The sequence below is a fragment of the Chiloscyllium punctatum genome, chromosome 38 (genome assembly GCF_047496795.1).
Source record: "Chiloscyllium punctatum isolate Juve2018m chromosome 38, sChiPun1.3, whole genome shotgun sequence".
In the NCBI taxonomy this organism is placed as follows: domain Eukaryota; kingdom Metazoa; phylum Chordata; class Chondrichthyes; order Orectolobiformes; family Hemiscylliidae; genus Chiloscyllium; species Chiloscyllium punctatum.
Window position 1 is genome coordinate 9,544,487 of NC_092776.1, and position 21,398 is coordinate 9,565,884.

At 41.0% G+C, this 21,398-nt stretch overlaps 1 protein-coding gene across 2 annotated transcripts in view; it reads left to right on the top strand.

The window, feature by feature from the left end:
• Positions 1-21,398, top strand: part of LOC140463329 (ectonucleoside triphosphate diphosphohydrolase 4-like) — a 79,100-nt gene that overhangs the window by 50,349 nt on the left and 7,353 nt on the right. The window contains exons 8-11 of one of the 2 annotated variants that reach the window (XM_072557128.1): positions 2,097-2,251; positions 9,744-9,910; positions 11,747-12,071; positions 18,764-18,849. In XM_072557128.1, the coding sequence (XP_072413229.1) occupies positions 2,097-2,251; positions 9,744-9,910; positions 11,747-12,071; positions 18,764-18,849 (733 nt within the window). The remainder of the gene's footprint in view (positions 1-2,096; positions 2,252-9,743; positions 9,911-11,746; positions 12,072-18,763; positions 18,850-21,398) is intronic. The other variant, XM_072557129.1, reaches the window with a different exon arrangement.

Here is a 21,398-nt window from a genome sequence, read left to right on the forward strand (position 1 = left end):
TACATTGGTTTTCATGTAGCTATTATTGTATCAATATCATTCAGCCCAATTGCAAAACCACATCAAATGTTATACATTTTAGTTTAGGTTTTGCAAGTACCGGCTTGATGAATACGATCTGTACACCAGCTATAAACAAACAATTGAAGGAACATAAACGGCAATTGCTGGAGAAGTTCAGCAGGTCTGGCAGCATTGATGGAGAGAAAGCAGAGTTGATGTTTCAGGTCCATTGATCTATCTTCGGTGGTTGTTCTGATGAAGGGTCACCTGAAACATTGGCTCTGCTTTCCACAGGTCTGTCGGACCTGCTGAGTTTCCCCAGTGATTTCTGTTTTTGTTTCTGGTTTCCAGCAATTGCAGTTCTTTGAATCAATAACATGTTTCCTCAGTGATCTAAATAAGGCAATCAGTCAATAACTGGTATGCATATGAATAATACCGCTCAACCAATCATAAGCTCATTTGGTCAAACAGGCCTACCCTGCCATTCAACACGATCATGGCTTATCTGTCCCAGACTTGAACTCCTCATGCGCAACAGGTCATCATAGCTCTCAACTCCTCAATATTTCAAAAATCTATTGACCTCTTTAAATATTTTATGAACAAGTCTGTACAAGGCAAAGTTGATTTGCTTTCAGTCAGCAACCTTTTCTCCTGTACTATAAATTGTTGTGATCAGTGGAAATTTGGCATTTTTACATTTGTCCTAGTGAATGCGAGATGAGAACGTGTGGACACATGCCTCTTTTCAATGGTATTTCTGTACTGCTAAGTGGCTTAACCTATTACACAGGGAATTTGAGCCTCATTTGTATAATCTTCTTCATAATTTTGCTTTCAAAATCTTTTAACATACTGGTGAGAGAGAACGCAGTTTCATCTGTGTTGGATTAATGTCCCCAGTCTAACCATGCTAGACGTAACTCCTGGAACAATTCAGCTGCCTTTGGTCTGAATTTGAAATGAATTTGGGTGACGTTATGTTTGTTGCATTTTGGCTTTAAAAAGTATCTGGAAAAATATCTGATTGAGAAAGGAACTGAATGTTCCAAGGACAGATTTAGACGAACTCTTTCCATTATGCTAGGTCACAGGAAATTCTCACAACAGGTCAGAGCTGAGCAGCATAAACAAAATGTCGATCAATATCCTGGCATTTGATTTTCTGCAAATTACACAGTACTTGATTTTTCACTTGCGGTTATACAACTGTTCCCCCACTTCCTCTTGCCATAGGCTATTCCTTCTCACCTCAACACTCGGAAAATAATATAGGAGGGTCTTGGATGGGACAGCTTGTTGGAAAGATGAGTATCATGGCTAAAATGGTCTTATTTATTGAGATCTGATCCTCTGAATAGGAGCAGTTAAAAAGTTGGTGTTAGGCTAGAACAGACATGAGTTTGGATATCTTGCAGTGAATGTTTCATCTCCTGATTTTCTAAGACCTTTCCATCACTTGCAAGGCACGCAGTCAGGAGTGTGATGTAAATCTTGCCACCTGTCTGAATGAGTGCAACTACAATGACACTAAAAGTTCAGTATCCTCAAGGACAAAGCAATCTACTGGGCGTGCAACTCTTCCAGCAACTCTAGTCTTCATCACCACAATGACAGCAGTGTGTACAAGATGCGCTGCAGAAATTCATCAAGGTTGCTTTGACAGCACTTTCCATTCACACAGAAGGGCAAGTTCAGATGATGTTTGGAAACAACATGACTATCCAGATTTGTACCTACATCACTGCTTCTTCGATGTCGCTGTGTCAAAATCTTGGAACTCCCTTCCTAATAGCACTGTGGGTATACCTACATGGATTACAGTGGTTCAAAAGGGCAACTCAACACCACTGCTCAATGGTCATTAAGGGTGGGCAATGAAAAGTGATCACAACCTTTTTGGCTCAGGCTTGGAGGGCCGAAGGGCCTGTTCCTGGGCTGTAAGTTTCCTTTACACCATGGTCACACCCATATCCTGTGAACCCATATTTCAAAAATGTTGTTTGTGCTGTATTACAATGCTTTATCAGACTTGAAGACGTCACTGACCTAATCACAGCCTCAGTCATTTGCTCTCCTGTTGTTATTAGATGATGATGCACGTGTTGCTGTGACTGTCTCCAGCAATCCTAACCAAGGTCCTGTGATTCGCAAGCGAACGGTTGGCATACTGGACATGGGTGGAGCTTCTGTTCAAATTGCATATGAGGTGACGAATCCTGTAAGCTTTACCTCACCAGAGCAGGTTAGAACAACATTTTATATCAATTATTCTTAATAATTAGGATGGCTTTTAGATTGTGTCAGTGGTTGCAAGAAACGAGCTGCAAAGACTCCCTGCCTCTAATGACCTGTCACACTCTGATGCATGAAACTGTTTTCCAACCTGCAGAAAATAAACCAAAATCAACCCTTTCTCACAGCCCAACTTAAATCCTGTGCACTGATTCCTGTTGGAAGATGTTTAAGCAGTAGGAATCAGCAAGGTCAGGATTGAACTCAATTATGATTTCCCTTTGCAATTGGATGGCTGTTTATACCTGCCTGAAGAACAGCTGTGTCAGGCAGTACTAGACTTCCAGAGTGTTGAACTGCCCTTTAGTTGATGCATCAGCAAAGGGCCTGGGGTTTGAGACATGATGACAGAAATTTGCCACCTCCACCCATGGCCATTCCTGTCAGTGTCTTACTGTAATTGGTTAACATTTCTGGTCTTCCCACGGGCAGTTCTGGACTCAGCATTGAGTTCAGCTCCTGACCAAGAACTCTTTCATGTTTTTGTCATGTGCTAATATGAATTTGCTTTCCCTGCTTCTATTTTCCTTCATTAGCTGGGAATTTATGCTCACTCTGTTTCTTCACTACAACTGCCACCACTCCCTTTGACTTTTGCACTATGACATCTTTGTTATTTAATCTTTTCTGCCCTGTACTCTGTACTAAGCCTTCCCTTTTGTTCTTCCATACCTACAGATTTTCGTGGCGTATTACACAGCACATTTCTATCCTCTGTTCTCAAGGAAGTTGATATTTGATTGTTTAACTCTCTAGTCTCACCACAGATGCTGCCAGAGCGATTGAGTGTTTTTCTAAACTTCCTGCACTGAGTTCAGATTTTCAGCATGTGCGGTATTTTACTTTGCTTGTTCATAGCCTCATCTCTTCCCTTTTTTGTATTCTCCTCCAACTCTACAACCTTCTGAAACTAACGTTTCTCTAACTCTGGCTTAATGTGTATTCTCAATTTTCTTTCCCCCACTGAATATTAATGAGCCTTTGTTTGTCTACACACAATACACTGGAATTCCCTGACTAAACCTGTTTCCTTCTATACCTGGATTCCTTTAAGGTGCTCTTTGAATCGTGCCTTAATGACCAAGTTTTTGGTTCCCATCTTAATTTCTCCTCATTTCATTATCAAGTAGGGGAGGCAATGACCTCGTGGTAACATCGCGAGACTTAATCTAGAAACTCGGTTAATGTTCTGGGGACTGAGTTTCAAATCCCACCATGACAGGTGGTAGAATTTGAATTCACTAAAGAATCTGGAATTAAGAGTCTAATGATGTCCATGAAACCATTGTTGATTATCAGAAAAATCCATCTGGTTCACTAATGTCCTTTAGGGAAGGAAGCTGCCATCCTTACCTGGTCTGGCCTATGTGTGACTCCAGACCCACAGCAATGTGGTTAATTCTTAACTACCCTTTGGGCAATTAGGGATTGGCAATAGTTACTGGCCTAGCCAGAGATGCCTACATTCCGTGAGTGAATAAATTTAGTAATTAATGTTCCTGTGAAGTTATATTACCTTTAAAAGTTGCTTACATGAGCAAAAATTGTTACTATTACAAAGTCTCATTTTCAACCTCCGATATTGCTGTACCTGCAGAGTGCATTGTGGGGAACTTTAGCTCTCTAGTAACCATGACCAAGTCAATTATAAACACACAAATCTCTTTTGTACAACCAAACTGCCCAATGTAGTGGTTTAGGCAGATTGCCACCACTATCTAGGGCAGTTAATGACGTAAAATAAATTCTGGCTTAGCCAGTTGCTCCCACATCCCATTGAAAATAACATTTCAAAAATGTCCCTCTTCAGTGACAGCAAATTGTCATCATGTGGCAGAAGTACTATGGCAAACAACTAATTTCAATACAAAACCCTCCAGTTGACATCAAAAGGTTTTTTTAAAAAATGGTAAATTATCTCTATTTCATGAAGAGAATGCACTGGAAACCAATTAGTTAACCGCTTATGTTGCTGGCTTAATACACTTCCTGGCGTGGGACTCTTTGGGATCAAATCTGTAATTCAAAGGTTCTGTGCTAAAGTAATACTGAGTTTTCTATTGCTGCTATGAGGGACTATTGCACTGAAATCAGAACTCTATTGTATTTCACTTTTGTGTTGGAGACCAGTCATGGTAATCTTCTACGACTTAATTGGCAAGAGGAGAACAGCAGAAATGTTTAGCAATTAGCTCATCTTCCCTGAGCCAACTACTGGGCACAACATGATGTTGAGCAGCAGTTCATTGCCATTTACTGTAGCTTCTCTCCGATCTCGGGAGGAAAACAAAGTAACCAACAGTAAACACAGTGGCCTTTTCTGTATTGATGTCAGCTGAAAGACAGGATCAGGTTTAACAATGTTCTTTCTTTCCTGCTTTTTGCCCATTCTCTTACCCATCCAGTGTACCCATCCCTCACCAACCACTCTCTATCTCCACCTATACCACTTTACTCCACTTTTTCCATTCCCCCATCTCCTCCTCACCCATACCTCTTGTGGTCCTCTTCAGTCACCCATCTCTCCCCTCTAGGTTAGAATGCAGTTGACTACTTCCATTCCTGCCATAACCAATGTTCCCTCACCCAGCCATTGAGCCTCGGTTCATATTTTTTCATGAATTGATGGATGGTGTCTGCTTCTGGAAGAAATGACTGTGACCTCAGAGGCTGCAAGCAGTGACTAGAATAAGAGGGAACATTGATCATTACAGAAAATCACTTGCAATGGCTTCTCCTCCTGTTTCCACTCTATTACAACTGATAGTGTCCTCACTCGCGCCCACCTATAATTTATCCTTAGCTCATTCCTTGGCGCTTGAAACAATCATCCAAATAGTTGGCGCATGCTGAAGGCACACAGTTCTGTAATATCCATGTAACTTCCGACATCTTTGGCTCCCAAACTGTCCCATTTTGTAGCTAACATTCCGTAAAGGACCAGCAGAAAAATCCCCCAATGACACATTGGGAAGATTGTCTTAAGTCCCTGCCTCCAAGCTTCTTTCCGTAGATTAAAAAACCGAAAGAACTGTAGACATAAGAGTATTACAGCACAGCACAGGTCCTTCAGCCCTCAATGTTGTGCCGAGCTGTGGAACCAATCTATCCTACACTATTCCATTTTCATCCATGTGTTTATCCAATGACCATTTAAATACCCTTAGAGTTGGCGAGTCTACTCCTGTTGCAGGCAGTGCATTCCACACGCTCTCTTCTGAGTAAAGAAACTACATCTGACATTTGTCCTATATCTATTACTCTTCAAGTTAAAGCAATGTCTCCTCGTGCTAGCCATCACCATCCAAGGAAAAAGGCTCTCACATAAAGTCTACCCTATCTAACCCTCTGAATATCTTATGTCTCAGTTAAGTCACCTCTCAACTTTCTTCTCTCTAACAAAAACAGCCTCAAGTCCCTCAGTCTTTCCTTGTAAGACTTTCCCTCCATACCAGGCAACATCCTAGTAAATCTCCTCTGCACCCTTTCCAAAGTTTCCATATCCTTCCTATAGTGTGGTGACCAGAACTGTATGCAATACTCCAAGTGCGGCCACGCCACAGCTACGTACAGTTGCAGCATGACCTTGTGGCTCCAAAACTCAATCCTTCTACCAACAAAAGCTAACACACCATATGCCTTCTTAACAACCCTATCAACCTGGGTGGCAACTTTCAGAGATCTCTACATGGACACTGAGATAACGCTGCTCATCTACACTACGCTAATCTTGCCATTAGCCCAATACTCTTTATTCTTGTTGCTCTTTCCAAAGTTAATCACCCCTCACTTTTCAGCAGTAAACTCCATTCGCCACCCCTCAGCTTACCTCCCTCTGTAACCTGCAATATCCTTCAGTACTAACCGCAACCCCTCCAGCCTTAGTGTCATCTGCAAATTTACTAACTCATCTTTCTATGCCCTCAATCACTGCTAAATCGCCCTCAATCACTGCTAAATCACCCTCAATCCCATGCCTCCGTATTTTATGCAACAGCCTATTGTGGGGTCTTACTGAACGCGTTACTGAAATCCTAACTGAAATCCACATCAACCACTTTACCCTCATCCACCTGTTTGGTCACCTTCTCAAAGAACTCAATAAGGTTTGTGAGGCACGACCTACCCTTCACAAAACATGTTGACTATCCCTAATCAACTTATTCCTCTTGAGATGATTATAAATCCTATCTCTCAACCTTTTCCAACACCTTACGCACAACCGAAGTAAGGTTCACTGGGTTGTCTCTACTTCCCTTCTTGAACAAGGAGACACTATTTGCTATCCTCCAGTCTTCTGGTACTATTCCTGTAGACAATGATGACATAAAAATCAAAGCCAAAGGCTCGGCAATCTCCTCCCTGGTTTCCCAGCGAATCTTAGGATAAATCCATCCTGCCCAGGGGACATATTTATTTTAATGCTTTCCAGAATTGCTAACACCACCTCCTTGTGAACCTCAATCCCGTCTAATCTGTATTCTCTTCAACACCATTGTCTTTTTCCATTTATTTAGCTCTTTCCCTATCTCCTCAGATTCCACGCACAACTTCCCACTGCTATCCTTGTTTGGCCCTAATCTTTCCCTAGTCATTCTTTTATTCCTGATATACCTATAGAAAGCTTTAGGAATTTCCTCTGCCAACGACTTCTCATGTCCCCTCCTGGCTCCTCTTCACGCTCTCTTTAGGTTTCTCCTGGCTAACTTTTCACACTCAAGCACCCTAACTGAGCCTTCACGTCTCATCTTAACATAAACTACCCTCTTCCTCCTGACAAGAGATTCAACTTCTTCAGTAAACCACCACTCCCTCGCTCAACCACTTCCCCCTGTCTGTCAGGTACATACTTTTCAAAGCTGCTGAGCTTTTCCAGTAATTTCTAATTTAGTCTCCGTTCCCTTGATAATGGCTTAATTTTTCTCTGGCTGAAGAGCAACCAGCCACTTTGGGCTAAGTTTCCCTTCAATTACAAGGATCGCTGTGTAAATATTTGTTCTTGGGGGAAAACAGCAACAAAATTTGTGGTCTGTTGAACTATAAGGGTGTTGATTATAATAGCTCTCAATTTTTGCCAGGTGTGATGAGAACTGCTCCCTCCGCTGTTGCTGCCATTTGTCCTTTACTGTTGTTTTGAACTAGTTGCTTACAGATAGCAATATTCCAACTCAAGGTTTTGTCCAGGGTCATAAGTGGTTGTTCAGTGAATTAATTCAACACAAAGCTTGAACTGACTGAGGGACAACATTGGGGGGAGACATTGATACTGAAGGTTAAATGGTCACACAGCTGACACTTCATTTGAAGCTGATTGAAATCCTGTCACATTACACACAGGAACTGAAGACCAGTGACTTCAGATGAAGCAAGGTTAAATCATGTCAGAGTCTAATGAAGGCATAAAGTGAGCCTCCATTTGTGGTCGGACATTCTGTCCTCCTTGCAAAGCACCTTGACTTGTGCTTTGATTGATAGATATAACTTGCATTTATGTAACACTCCATGACCTCAGGAGATCCCAGATTGCTTTTGTCTAATGCAGTACGCTATTGAAGTGTAACCACAGTTGTGATATTATAATTAAATTGCAGTGTGTGAGACAATTCAGAAAGCGAGCAGTAGAGTTGGTAAAACTGTCAGAGCCCTAAGTACTGACTGTGGAGAACTGGTTGGAAGATGAGAAACAGAAGCACCACAACACCACCGTTGGGAAGAGGGTATTTTTCCAGTGTAACAAGTTTACATGGGTGCTTTTCAGTATAAATGTAAACATAAAGGTTTATTACAGAAATGTTGACAACAATTATGAGCGGAATTTTTAACATAGAAACACAGTTTTGTTTAAATCGAGAATTTATTTTTAAATAAAATCACCTTTGAAACCCTTTTTTTAAACAAAAATGTAGTTGGACAAACTTTTCTCCGAGCTTCAGGTGAGAAGTGGCTGATATTGATGGCACTGGCAAAGATTGGAAAATTGTTCCATTCCCAGCAGTGATGGACTTCACTGGGAGTATAAACTTCATTCATAACGTAATAAAGGATTTCTTTTTATGCTTTGGGTTTCTTCTGTAAGGAAAGATGGGAGGATGCTTTTTGGAGGTTTTATTTGAACAGAACATGTAATAGGAGCAAGAATCATATATTCGTCTCCTCAATACTACCCCCTCATTCTACAAGAACGTGGCCGATTCGTCCCAGGCCTCAAATCCTCTTTTGTGCCAAGTTCTCATATTTCAAGATCTAACCGCTCTTTAAATACTTTGTGGTCTAGCCTCCACAACTCTCCAGGACAGAAAAATTCCAGTCATCCTCTGGGAGATAAAATTCCTTTGCTTCTTAGTTTTGAGCGAGTGACCCCTGTGAGTCTGTCCCTGAGTGCAAGATTCTGCCACAGGTGGAAACATCTTTTGAGCACCCATCCTGTCAAGCCCCCTGAAAATATTGTATGTTCAACTGCCTCCAGTGTGTGTGTGTCCTTTTTTAAATGCAAAACGGTACACCGCACTCTTGGTGCAGCCTCCCCAGTACCTGGATATTTGTAACAGGACGTCTATTTCTAAACTCCCACGCCCCGAGCAATGAAGCCCAAATTTCCATTTGCCGCCTTAATTTTTTTGCTTTACCTCCACACTAATTTGCTTTTTGTGCACAAGAACATCCAGATCACTCTGTGCTGCAATCTTTTTGAGTCTCTCTCTATTTAAATAATAGCTTGTCTTTTGATTCCTCCTCGCAAACTGTATTTCCTCTCACTTTGCTACGTTAAATTTCATCTGCCGTGTTTTTGTCCACTCATGCAACCTATCTCCATCCCCATGCTGGTTCATCATGTCCTCCCTGCAACATGTTTTGAATCATCAGTAAACTTGGATACATTGCATTCTGTCCCTCTCCTTCAAGTCATTAATATAGATAGTAAATAATTGAAGCCTAGGCCTCAAACATGTGGCAATTCACTAGGCTTTCCGACCTGAAAAGGCCCACGAATCTTGCTCTATCTTTTGTCTGCTAACCAATCCTAAATCCATTTACCCCCATACTGAGAGTTCCTATCTTGTGCAATAACCTTTTATGTGGCACTTTATCGAATGTCTTCTGAAAATCTACCAATCTGTTCCCTTTTTATCAACTCTGCTTTTAATACCTTCAAAGTACTCAAGCAAATTTGTCAAATGCATTCCGTTAATTCTATTTGATTGCCTTAAGCTTTTCAAAACATCTCAATATTTCTTCCTTAATTATGAACCCTTAGCATTTTTCCAATGATGTTAGGCCTATAGTTTCCAGCTTTCTGTCTCACTGCCTCCTTGAATAGGAACATCATATTAGCAGGTTGGGTGGCATAGGGAGGAGAAAAAGTACTTAAAAGATTATTTTTGTATGCATCTCCCATGGTGCATTCAATTAACTTCAATTAAGCTGCACATTTATGATTACAGGAAGAAGCTGCCAAAGGTTTACTAGCTGAATTCAACCTCGGCTGTGATTTGCATCATACTGAACATGTGTACAGGGTCTACGTAACTACCTTCCTGGGATTCGGTGGGAATTATGCACGACAACTCTATGAAGATCTAATTTTCAATAATACCACTGCCACGAATAGGTATGTTATACATCAGTGCGCAGTAGTTTACTTTTGGAACCCCAAAATTGGACAGCAAATCCAACAGCTCAGCTTGAGATACAGGCAGCATGCTGGCAGTGATCTCTGTGCCGAGAATCATGGCAGTTTCCTGATCCTGATTTCTATCTATTCTTTCTTGTTTTTAAATGCATTCGTATAGCCATCAGTGAGATGAGACTGTCTGACCTTTTGCAGTCAAACAGTTGGTGTTTGTGCTGATAGTTGATCTATTAGAAGATAGGCAGCAATGTGTAAGAGGGAGATGGGGAAAAATAAGGGGAGAAATGGGCAGGAATATGTAGGAATCCATAAACACAGCCCACTGAAAAGCAGAGTATGCTTATGCAGTATAAGAGAAAGAAGTTTATACTTAAATGATATCTTTCCCTCACACAGACTTTTATAGAGCACTATTGTCGTTAATGTGAATATATTTTGACTTGTACAGGCCCAAAGATAAATCTGTACTCTAAGTGGATATTATTTAGATTTGATTTCTGCTTCTCCAAAATAGCAGCAAAACTCTGTTTCATAATAAGTTTATCGCAAAACTAAATATTTTGAAGTTAACACCACATTCTGCACTTCAGCATTCAAGGCCAACTGGGGACAAGGAATAAATGATGGCCAGTAGGCAACACCCACATACCACCAGCAAATAAAGTGAATGGAGTTAGTAATTCTCATTGTCTGCATTGCAAATGATGGATCAAATAAGAGGAAATGCGTGGTTCAAAATCTTTTTATATAGTGTAATAATAAATACCTGGACTGATTTACAGGCTGTGACCTAGTTGAAAAGGATTTAGCAGATTTTTGAGCTGTTAAAAAGTAAAGCTTTAATTACAGTTTAGGTGGTTTGTATTTTTTAATCATTACTCATATGGGTTCAAGACATCCGCTAAGGACATATAAAAATGCTTCCAAATTTTCTGTCTAAAACCATCTGAGGGAGTGTTGCTGAACAAAGTGCAGGTTCATAGCTCCTTGACAGTAGAGTTGCAGGTAGATAGGATAGTGAAGAAGGCGTTTGGTATGCTTTCCTTTATTGGTCAGAATATTGAGTGTAGGAGTTGGAAGGTCATGTTGCAGCTGTACAGGGCATTGGTTAGATAACTTTTGGAATATTGCGTGCAATTCTGGTCTCCTTCCTGTTGGAAAGAGGTTGTGAAACTTGAAAGGGTTCAGAAAAGATTTACAAGGATGTTGCCAGGGTTGGAGGGTTTGAGCTATAGGGAGAGGCTGAATAGGCTAGGGCTGTTTCCCCTGGAGCGTCGGAGGCTGAGGGGTGACCTTATAGAGGTTTATAAGATCATGAGGGGCATGGATAGGATAAATAGACCAGGTCTTTTCTCTGGGGTGTGGGAGTCCAGAACTAGAGGGCATAGTTTTAGGGTGAGAGGGGAAAGGCATGAAAGAGACCTAAGGGGCAACATTTTCATGCAGAGGGTAATATTTGTATGGAATGAGCTGCCAGAGGAAGTAGTGGAGGCTGGTGCAATTGCAACACTTAAAAGGCATCTGGATGGCTATGTGAATAGGAAGGGTTTGGAGGGATATGGGCCAGGTGCTGGTAGGTGGGACTGGATTGGGTTGGAATAGCTGGTCGGCATGGACGGGTTGGACCGAAGAGTCTGTTTCCATGCTGTACATCTCTCTGACTCAATGACTCTTAAGCTAAACATGACTTTGAAATTGAGATAGATGCCATTTTTTGAGATACAGTCCAAATGGAATAAATGATAGAGAGAGCAAATGTGATTTAAGTAACTGGAGGGTTTGATTTTAATATTAAAGTGGTTACCTTTCTTGCAGGTTGCTTGACCAATACATGGGTGTCAGTGCAGAGAGCCCCTACCTTGATCCTTGCCTGTCATTTGAAACAGCTGACACCATTCAAAAGGATGAACAGACAATGCACTTGAGAGGTGCTGGGAACTTTGATGAGTGTTGCAAACTAATAAAACCACTCCTGAACAAAGGGAATGAGGCAAACATGTCCCTCAATGGGGTTTATCAATCCCCCATTGACTTCCATAATAGTGAATTCTATGGATTCTCTGAATTTTATTACTGTACTGAAGACGTCTTGCGCATGGGAGGTCACTATGATGGCGTTAAATACACAAAAGCAGCCAAGGTACGGAAATCTAGTATTTTTTTAACATGGTCATAAAATTGTTTGGTAAAATTCAGTGTATAGTATATATAGCTCAGATGCCATGTGTTTTTACCGAATGTGGCCATCACTAGCTAGGTCATCATTTATTGCCCATCTCTAATTGCCCTGGAGAAGTTGGGAATGAAACATGTTCTTGAACTACTATAGTCTGTGTGGCATAGGTCCACTCACATTGCTATTAGGAATGGAATTCCAGATGATGACCCAGCGAAAATGAAGGAATTGTTTCAATTGAGGATGGTGTGAGGCGTAAAGGGAAACATGCAAGATTTGCTGATCTTGTCCTTCTAGGTGGTAGAGATAGCAACTCCAATAGGTGCTCTTGGAGGGGTCTTGGTGAGATACTGCATTGCATATTGATGCTACTATGCATCAGTGGTTCAGGGTCAGTGTTGAAGGTGGGTGCCTCTCAAGCAGCCTGCTTTGTCCTAAATGGTGTCAAGCTTCTTGAGTATTGAATAAACTGCACTCATCCAGGCAAATGGGGAGTATCCCATCCCACTTCTGACTTGTGCCTTGTAAATGGTAGACAGGGGAGTCGAGAGGTGAGTTATTTACTGCAGAATTCCCAGCTTTTGACTTACTCTTACAACTACAATATTTATATGTCAAGTTTCATTAAGTTTCTGGTTAACACTAACCCCCAGGATATAATAAGGAGGATTCAGTGATAGGAATTTCATTTGAATTTTGAGATGGCCATTGCTTGGCACTTATGTGGCATGAATGTTATTTGCCACTTATTAGCACAAGCCTGAATGTTGACCAGGGTTTGCTGCATATGGAGATGAACTGCTTTTCCAGTTTCTGAGGAGATATGAATATTGTTCAACATTGTGCAATCACCAGTGAACATCCCCACTGCTGACCTTCTGAAGGTAATTGATAAAACTGGTGAAAATGTTTGTGTTGATGCACTAACTTGAGAAACTCCTGCAGTGATGACCTTGGACTGAGAGGATTGACCTCCATGGACCACAGTCTTCCTTCATGTTTGATTTGATTCCAGTCCATGGAGAGCTGTCCCTCTGGACTCCCATAAACTCTGGTTTGCTTGCGCTCCTTGATCCCATATGCTCTCAAATGTTGCCTTGATGTCATGGGCCACCACTCTCACCTCACCTCTCGAGTTCAGCCTTTCTGTCCAAATTTGAGCCAACACTGTAATGAGCTCATAAGCTAAGTGGTTCTGATAGAATTCACAGTGCATCAGTGAATAGGTTATTGTTGTGCAAGTGCTGTTTGATAGCACTCTCAACGATCACTTTCTCCACTTTACTGATGATGAAACAAATGGGGCAATAATTGGCCCGAATGGATTTGTCCTGCATTTTGAGGACAGGATGTATCTGAGAAATGTTCTGCATTGCCAGATAGATGTCATTGTTGTAGCAGTTGTTGGAACAGCTTGTTTTGGACATAGCCAGTCCTTCTCTTTTTAATTCACTTGTGAGATGTGGGCACCTTTGGCTGGGCCAGCATTTATTGTGTGTCCCTACTTGCCCTTGAAGGCATTGGTAAGCTGTCCTCTTGAACTACTGCACTCCATGTGCTGTAGGTAGACCTACAATATTGTCAGGTGTTACAAAACGGGGTAAACCCTCCTGCTTAATTAAACCCTCCAGCAACACAGAAAAGATTTCACAGTAATCTGAAAATTTGAGGCTAAGAACTATTTAAAGTAAAAATTAACAACTTTATTTCTTAAATTATAACAGAGAATTATTAATTAAATTATTAATTAAAAATTATTAACTAACAACTATTTACAACTCCTTCCTCTAACCTATCTTTTATCTTCCCTTCTATAATACTAGTCCAATAAAAACCCCCAATTAAGATCTACCAAAAATTCAAGTTTTCAAAACCAGCCAGATGTCAAATCTTCTCTTCCTCTGTCTTTTCTTCTTGGGGGTTTCTGTTTCACAGGTCACTGATTGATAAAGGTATCTTTAAGAGAGCTAGTCTCTGGGCAGAGTGCAGATGCTGATGGCTTGGCAGTTGTCCTTCCAACTGTTTTAGATTAGATACCCTACAGTATGGAAACAGGCCATTTGACCCAACAAGTCTACACCGACCCTCCGAAGAGTAACCCACCCAGACCCATTCTCTTCCCCTATATTTACCCTGACTCACGCACCTAACACTATGGGCAATTTAGCAAGACCAATTCACCCTAGGAGGAAACCCATTCAGACACATGGAGAACGTGCAAACTTCACACCGATAGTCACCCGAGGCAGGAATCAAACCCGGGTCCCTGGCGCTGTGAGGCAGCAGTGCTAACTGCTGAGCCGTCATGCTGCCCAATTTTCCTCGGTCTTATACCCCCAAAACATCGGATTGTGTCATTGGCTTTTAAGGTTGTCAGTATACTAAATTCAGACTTGATTGGAGTTTGGTATTTTTTCGGGGTATAATTTAAACTGATTGGCCTAATTCAAATTCTTTTGTCGTCTCCAGCAAATAGAGTTGTTTGACCAAATGTTATATTATATCTTTTTCAGAACACTTGGTGCTGTGTCAGGTAGTTCTGCTAGCTTTTAACTCTCTTAAAGGTACAGTACACTTCCATCTTCATAACACAGGGAGGCAATTCCAGGGTTTTGGCCCAGCGATAGAGAAGGGATAGCGATTTATTTCCAAGTAAGGATGATGAGTAGCTTGGAGGGGAGCATGCAAGTGGTGCCCTTATCCATCCAGATGGATTTGGCTGAGAGTTTGGAAGGTGCTGACTAAAATCTTTGGATTGCTCCAGTGCATCTTATCAATGGTAGACAATGCTGCTACCTAGCATTGGTGGTGGAGGGAGTGGTGCCTCCATAAGCATTCAATCACGTGGGCTGCTTTGGCTTGGATGTTGTCCAGTTTCTTGTGTTGTTTGAGGCTGCATCCATCCAGGTAAGTGGGAAGTATTCCATCATACTCCTGACTTATGCCTTGTAAATGGTGGGCAGTGTTTGGGGATCGGGAGGTGAATTCCTAGTCTCTGAACAGTTCTTGTTGCCAATGTATTTATACGGCAAATCCAGTTCAGGTTCTGGTCAGTGATAACTCCGAGGATGTTGATAGTTGGGGATTCAGTGATGAAATTATCATTCATTATCAAGGGATGAAGGTTAGTTTGTTTGTTTTTGGAGTGGTCTTTGTTTGGCATTTGTGTGGTCCGAATATTACTTGCCACTTTTCAGACCAAGCTTGGTATTGCATTTAGACATGGACTACAGTCTGGAATGTAAGTCTTCAGTACTGTTACCAGAATGTTGTCAGGGCCCATAACCATTGTGATATACAATGTCTTCAGCTACGTATTGATACATCAATGAAGTGAATTGATTTGGCTAAAGGTTGGTATCTGGGCTGTTGGGGACCTTGTGCTGAGGCTGAGGTCGATATCCATCTGGTTCAGCTGATTGATACTAGCGTATATTGTCCACATGAGCTTTCTCTTGCCTTTCTTCACAATTTCGGGATAATATTCTCTTCCTGCTCCCATGTGTCTTGTCTAATTTTCCTTACAATGCATCAATACCATTAGCCTCAACTAGATCTTGTGTGGAGTTCCAAATTCCATGGTAAGAAGTGCTTACCTTTCGCATGTAAAATTGTTTGTCGCATTTTCTGACTCGTTCATCCAGAAAGATGCTACAAATTATTTTTCTTCTCCATTCTTCCTCCCTTTCATATTATGGTATATAATGATTTGAAGATTTTTGACTCTGTAGCGCTGTTCAGAGGTCTGTGCAATGTGTTGGTCCTTTCTTTTGTGGTACCAGTGCTAAATTTGTCTGGTACAAATTTAAGTCATTGTCATTAATTATCATTATTATTACAGTTTAACTTGATGTGTTTTCGATCCAGTTCTCCAGTGCTATGAAATAAAACTTCATTTAAAAAGCAGTTAGGATATCAATCCTGATAGAAAGCTTTCTGAGGCACAGTGAGTGCTACGTGGATATGTGTAGGAGCCAAAAGTGCACACAGTATGAGCCCACAGGCAGTTTTTGGTATGATTGGCCAAGGATGGAATGTTGACTTCGAGAAACATTTGGAATTCTTCTAGCCAGCTGGGAGTTTACCATCTTGTCAGCCTCTACAAGATCACCTTTCAGTCACCTCTTTCTCAATCTTAAAGTCCCATTTTCTTGTTGTTGATTTGCTATAAGACCATTAGAAATAGGAACGGGGTTTGTCCCTTGAGCATGCTCCACCGTTCAATATAATCATGGCTGATCCAACACTCCTCTCACTCACTTTCCTGCTCTTTCCCTGTAGCCCTTTATTTTCTTACCGATCAAGAATCTAGCTGTTTCAGCCTTCAGTATATGCTTACTCTGCCCCATACCTCTCTGTGGTAAGGAGCTCCCAAGACATGCGACCCTCTGAGAGAAGAAATTTCTCTTCATCTCAACCTTAACTTGGCGCTCTGTTAATTCTGTAGCTGTGTCCTGTGGACCTAGACTCACCAGTGAGGGAAAACATCCTTCAGCATTTACCCTGTCAAACTTCTCAACACTCTGTCTTCTAAACTCCAGTGAGTGGAGTCCCAAACTGTTTAATCTTTGCTCTTAAGATAATCCCTCCAAATGGGAGATCATCCTGGTGGACCTTCTCTGAACTGCCTCCAGTGAAGTTATACTTTTTCTGGTTATAAGTTTATGTATTGAGCTGGAAAGTTTATTCTCAGTCAATGCTAGGTAACATCAGTGAGCCTCTGTTGAAGCTTCACAAAATCGCAAATATTTTTTCTTAAATAAGGGGACCAAATTAGCTGAGGCACTCCAAATGCAATCTCAATAGCACCTTGTACAGCTACAGAAAGACTTTCTGACTCTTATACTCTTGAAATAATGGCCAACATTCCATTAGCTTTCCTGATTACACACTGCATCTGTGTGCTCGCTTTCTGTGTTCCTCTGATGTTCCAAGCGTTTACTGAAACATTTCGAAGTCTTGAGTGACTATCTTGCATCTTTGTGATCAGAAATGGACCCAGCGCATAAGAAGTGACCTAACTAAATTCCTATGCAGGTTGAGTCTAGCCTTCTCTGGTGTGTAATCTAGTGTTGCGATTCAGCATGCTGTTTGCCTTGTGGTTCACCTCTTCAGCGTGATTTGTCTGATCTGCTAAAAACCTCGTGGTCTGTTTCAATTTCCACGTTTACTCACATTAGCATCACAGATAAATGGAGAAATACAGGGTCAAAGGTGTGGTTGCTTTGAGTTGGTTTCTGAATAGGATCTTCATTATCTCACACAGAACAATAGTGATAAGGTGTGAAAATTTAATTTGGTTTTTAAAAAAATTAACCTATAAATAAAATTACTTTATAAACCAGTGGTTGCTAGAGACTCTCTCACATGAGACTGAAATTTGATACAATCTGGAAGAGTTTACCAAGGTACCATTTATGAGAAAGTACAACCAATCTCTCAAGCTCACAGCATGACTAGGGTTTTCCACAGTCGCCACCAATCTCCTCCAACATCTGCATCAGATGAACATTTCAAATTCCTTTTCCTACAGCAGAATACCATTCCATTTGGACAAAGCCTCTGTTTAACCCACATTGCTGAGAAGGTAAGTGTGCGCACAATTGAGAGGAGGTCAGTCTCAGAGAGACAGTGAGAATATTAGGCTTGCTACACAGGTGGGATACATGATGCAGTCACCTTACCAAGTTCTGGTAAATGGTTTCTATTACTTTCTATAGATGTGATTGATAAAGGCAAGACATTTATTTTCTGTAAGTTGGTGTTAATTTAAAAAGAAATTGGGAATTTGTCCCATACTAGTAGGAATGACCCAGCTAAGTTGTTAACTACAATTCAGAAATTCCAAACCACCAGAATTTAGTTTCCTTTTTGATTTTAAAAAAAAGGGGAAAATAGCTATTGCAATTTGTCATTGCATTTGTCAATAGTCATAGAGCACAGAAGCAGACCCTTCAGTCCAACTCGTCCATGCCGACCAGATATCCTAACTTAATCTAGTCCCATTTGCCAGGCCCATATCCCTCTCAATCCTTCTTATTTATATACCCATCCAGATGCCTTTTAAATGTTGTATTGTACCAGCCCTCCACCACTTCCTCTGGCAGCTCATTCCATACATGTACCACCCTCTGTGTGGGTAAGTTTCCACTTAGGTCCCCTTTATATCTTTCCCCTATCACCCTAAACCTATGCCGTCTGTTTCTGGACACTCCATCCCAGGGAAAAAGGTCTTATCTATTTATGTTATCCATGCCCCTCATGTTTTGTAAACCTCTGTAAGGTCACCCCTCAGCCTGTAATGCTGTGGGGAAAACAGCCCCAGCCTATTCAGCCTCTTCCTACAGCTCAAACCCTCCAACCCTGGCAACATCAATAATGCTAGGAGAAAGTGAGGACTGCAGATGCTGGAGATCAGAGCTGAAAATGTGTTGCTGGAAAAGCGCAGCAGGTCAGGCAGCATCCAAGGAACAGAAGAATCGACGTTTCGGGCATAAGCCCTTCTTCAGCAACACATTTTCAACATCAATAATGCAGCAATTTTGAATATATTATTGTAATTAATCTCGCAAGCCTGATGAGTGTTCCATGAGAAGCTTTTGTGATAACCAAATGTCTTTAAGATTAATTTTATTCCATTGCAATTTTTTTGTTAGGATTACTGTGCTACCAAATGGACAACATTAAAAGAACGGTTTGATCTAAATCTGTTTTCATCACATGCTGATCTTCACAGATTGAAGTAAGTATGTCAGAGACTTATCTTAACACATCAGAAGCTTGAGCAGAACCACACAAATCTCTCCCCAAGTAATTGTTCAAGGGCTGTTGTTGATGCTTAGGCTCCAAGAGGTCAACTGAGATACTGTATTAAATGAATTTTACATGGCATTATGTTCAGACAGTGTTCGAGAACAGTCGAGTAATTAAAGACTTTGGGGTTGAAGGTTAGGGTTAGCAAAGAAGGAAATCATTTGACAGGATAATTAAAAATGAGCAATAAATGCAAGACTTGCCAGTGATGTTCACATCCCAGAAACAGCTACTAACAAAATGTTCTGAATATATCCGTTCCCCTTCCACAATGTTTGCCCCAAGCCTCTAATAGGAGGAGGAAAGGCGACAGAAAAAAAACCTTTTTGAGGTGGAAAGGAGGATGAAAATATTGGAACATCTGATTCAATTATGCAATAAGCCATTCCACATTGACAAATTAGAGACTGGACAAAAGTCTACCCTGTATTCATAGAATAATAATGCAAAAAGAGGCCATTTGGCCCATTGTTCTGCGCTGGGCCTCTGAAAGAGCAGTTCACCTAGTGCTGACCCCTATCTTTACCCTAGTTCAGCATGCTGTTTGTCTTGTGGTTCACTACTTCAGTGTGATTTGTCTCATCTGCTTAAAAACTTGGTGGTCTGTTTCGATTTCCACGTTTACTCACATTAGCATCACAGATAGCTGGAGAAATACAGGGTCAAAGATGTGGTTGCTTTGAGTTGGTTTTGGAGTAGGATCTTCATTATCTCACACAGAGCAATAGTGAAAAGGTGTGAAATTCCTGTAAATCACTTCCTTTTTGGATAATAATCTAATTCTCTTTCAAATGTCATGTCCAATCCTTCCTCCATCACACTTGCAGGCTGTGCATTTCCAGCTCTTAACTACACACTGCGTGAAAAAGAATTTGCCCTCCCGCCTCAATTGCTTCTTTTGCGAATTACCTTATATCATTTTGCCATTGCTCTTAATTCCTTCGCCAATAAGAACAATTTTTCCCCATCCTTCTTTTGAGTTTCCTCAGAATTTTATCAAATATCCTTTCAATCTCTGAGGAAAATAATCCCAACTTCTCCAGTTCTGTGTCACTGAAGTTCCTTGAATCTTTCTCATGAATCTTCACTACACCTGTCATTAATTAGTTGATCTTGATCAGAGGCATGCTCATTTCTGCAATCAGAGAGGGAAAATTTAAAACCTTCTTTATTTTCTGGATTAAAGTTATACACAGATTTACACACTAACACAAAGCCAGTGAAACTGCTTACTGTACTTTTGTACAGCAGTCAGGCTAACCATCTACCTGCTACCTGTGCTCCTTGTTAACATGAAAGATTAGTTATTTCGGAGAGGATTTTCTCGCCTGCTGTGATCGAATGTATCCACTGACCCTCTTTGCAGCTAAGGTCAGTCTTGCTGGACCCTACCATTTAAGAAACGCACTGGACACATGATGGAACCATTATAAAACCGCATCAGTTACAAGCAATTGTAACTACAGAGGTTTTCAAAAGCTTGGCACTAAATTGTGCATTAATCTCCTGGTCCCTTCCTTTTGTCCCCTGATTGATGGGCGATCGTGTGACACAGCTCCTGTGCCTGATGTTTTGATTCTCAGATGGGAAGTGAGTGTCACTAATGAGGCCAACATTTCTTGTCCATCCCTAATTGTCTTTGAACTTATTGGCTCCCTAAGCTATTTCTGAATCAGCCATATCACTTGGGTCTGGAGTCGCATTTAGACCAAACTGGGTGTGGACATAGATTCTTTTCTGTAAACGACATTCGAAAACCCAGATAGATTTTCATGGCAATAAGTGAAGGTGATCATCAAGTGGTATTATGTCTAGACTATAATTCAGAGACCCAGGCAATGTTTGGCAGAGCTGGGATCGAATCCCACCAAGAATTTGATTTCAACATAAATCTGGAATTAAAATGCAAATGATCATGAAACTATTGTTAATTGTCAGGAAAACCTTATCCAGTTCACTGATGTGTTTTAGGGAAGGAAACTGCCATCCTTACCCATCTGAACTACGTGAGACTCTCAACTGTAATTAGGGACGGTCAGTGAATCCTGGCTCAGCCAGCTATGTCCTCATCCTGTGAATGGTATATATTTGTAAAAAGCAATGATATTGTGATTAGACTAGTCTGTCTTTTTAAATTCTGGATTTTGTTGATTTCAGGTTTCACCACCTGCCATGGTGGGATTCAAGCCTGTGTCCCTGAACCATTAGCCTGGGGCTCTGGATTACTCGTCTAGTGAGGTTACCAGTACACTGCCCCTTCACCGTGTTAAATGGTCACACTCTCTGTTGGAGTTTTAGAGATGGATTTTATTTATGCCTTTTTAAAATAAAAAGTATGTATGTTTCAGCCAAATCTATCATAAATTTATCAAAGTTAAGGACATCAGGTGAAGGTTTGTGTTCGGAATTCTCTGCCAGATCCAGCCAATCTGAATACAAGATATAGCAGTAGTTCTGCTGTCTTAGGGGCCACTGTTT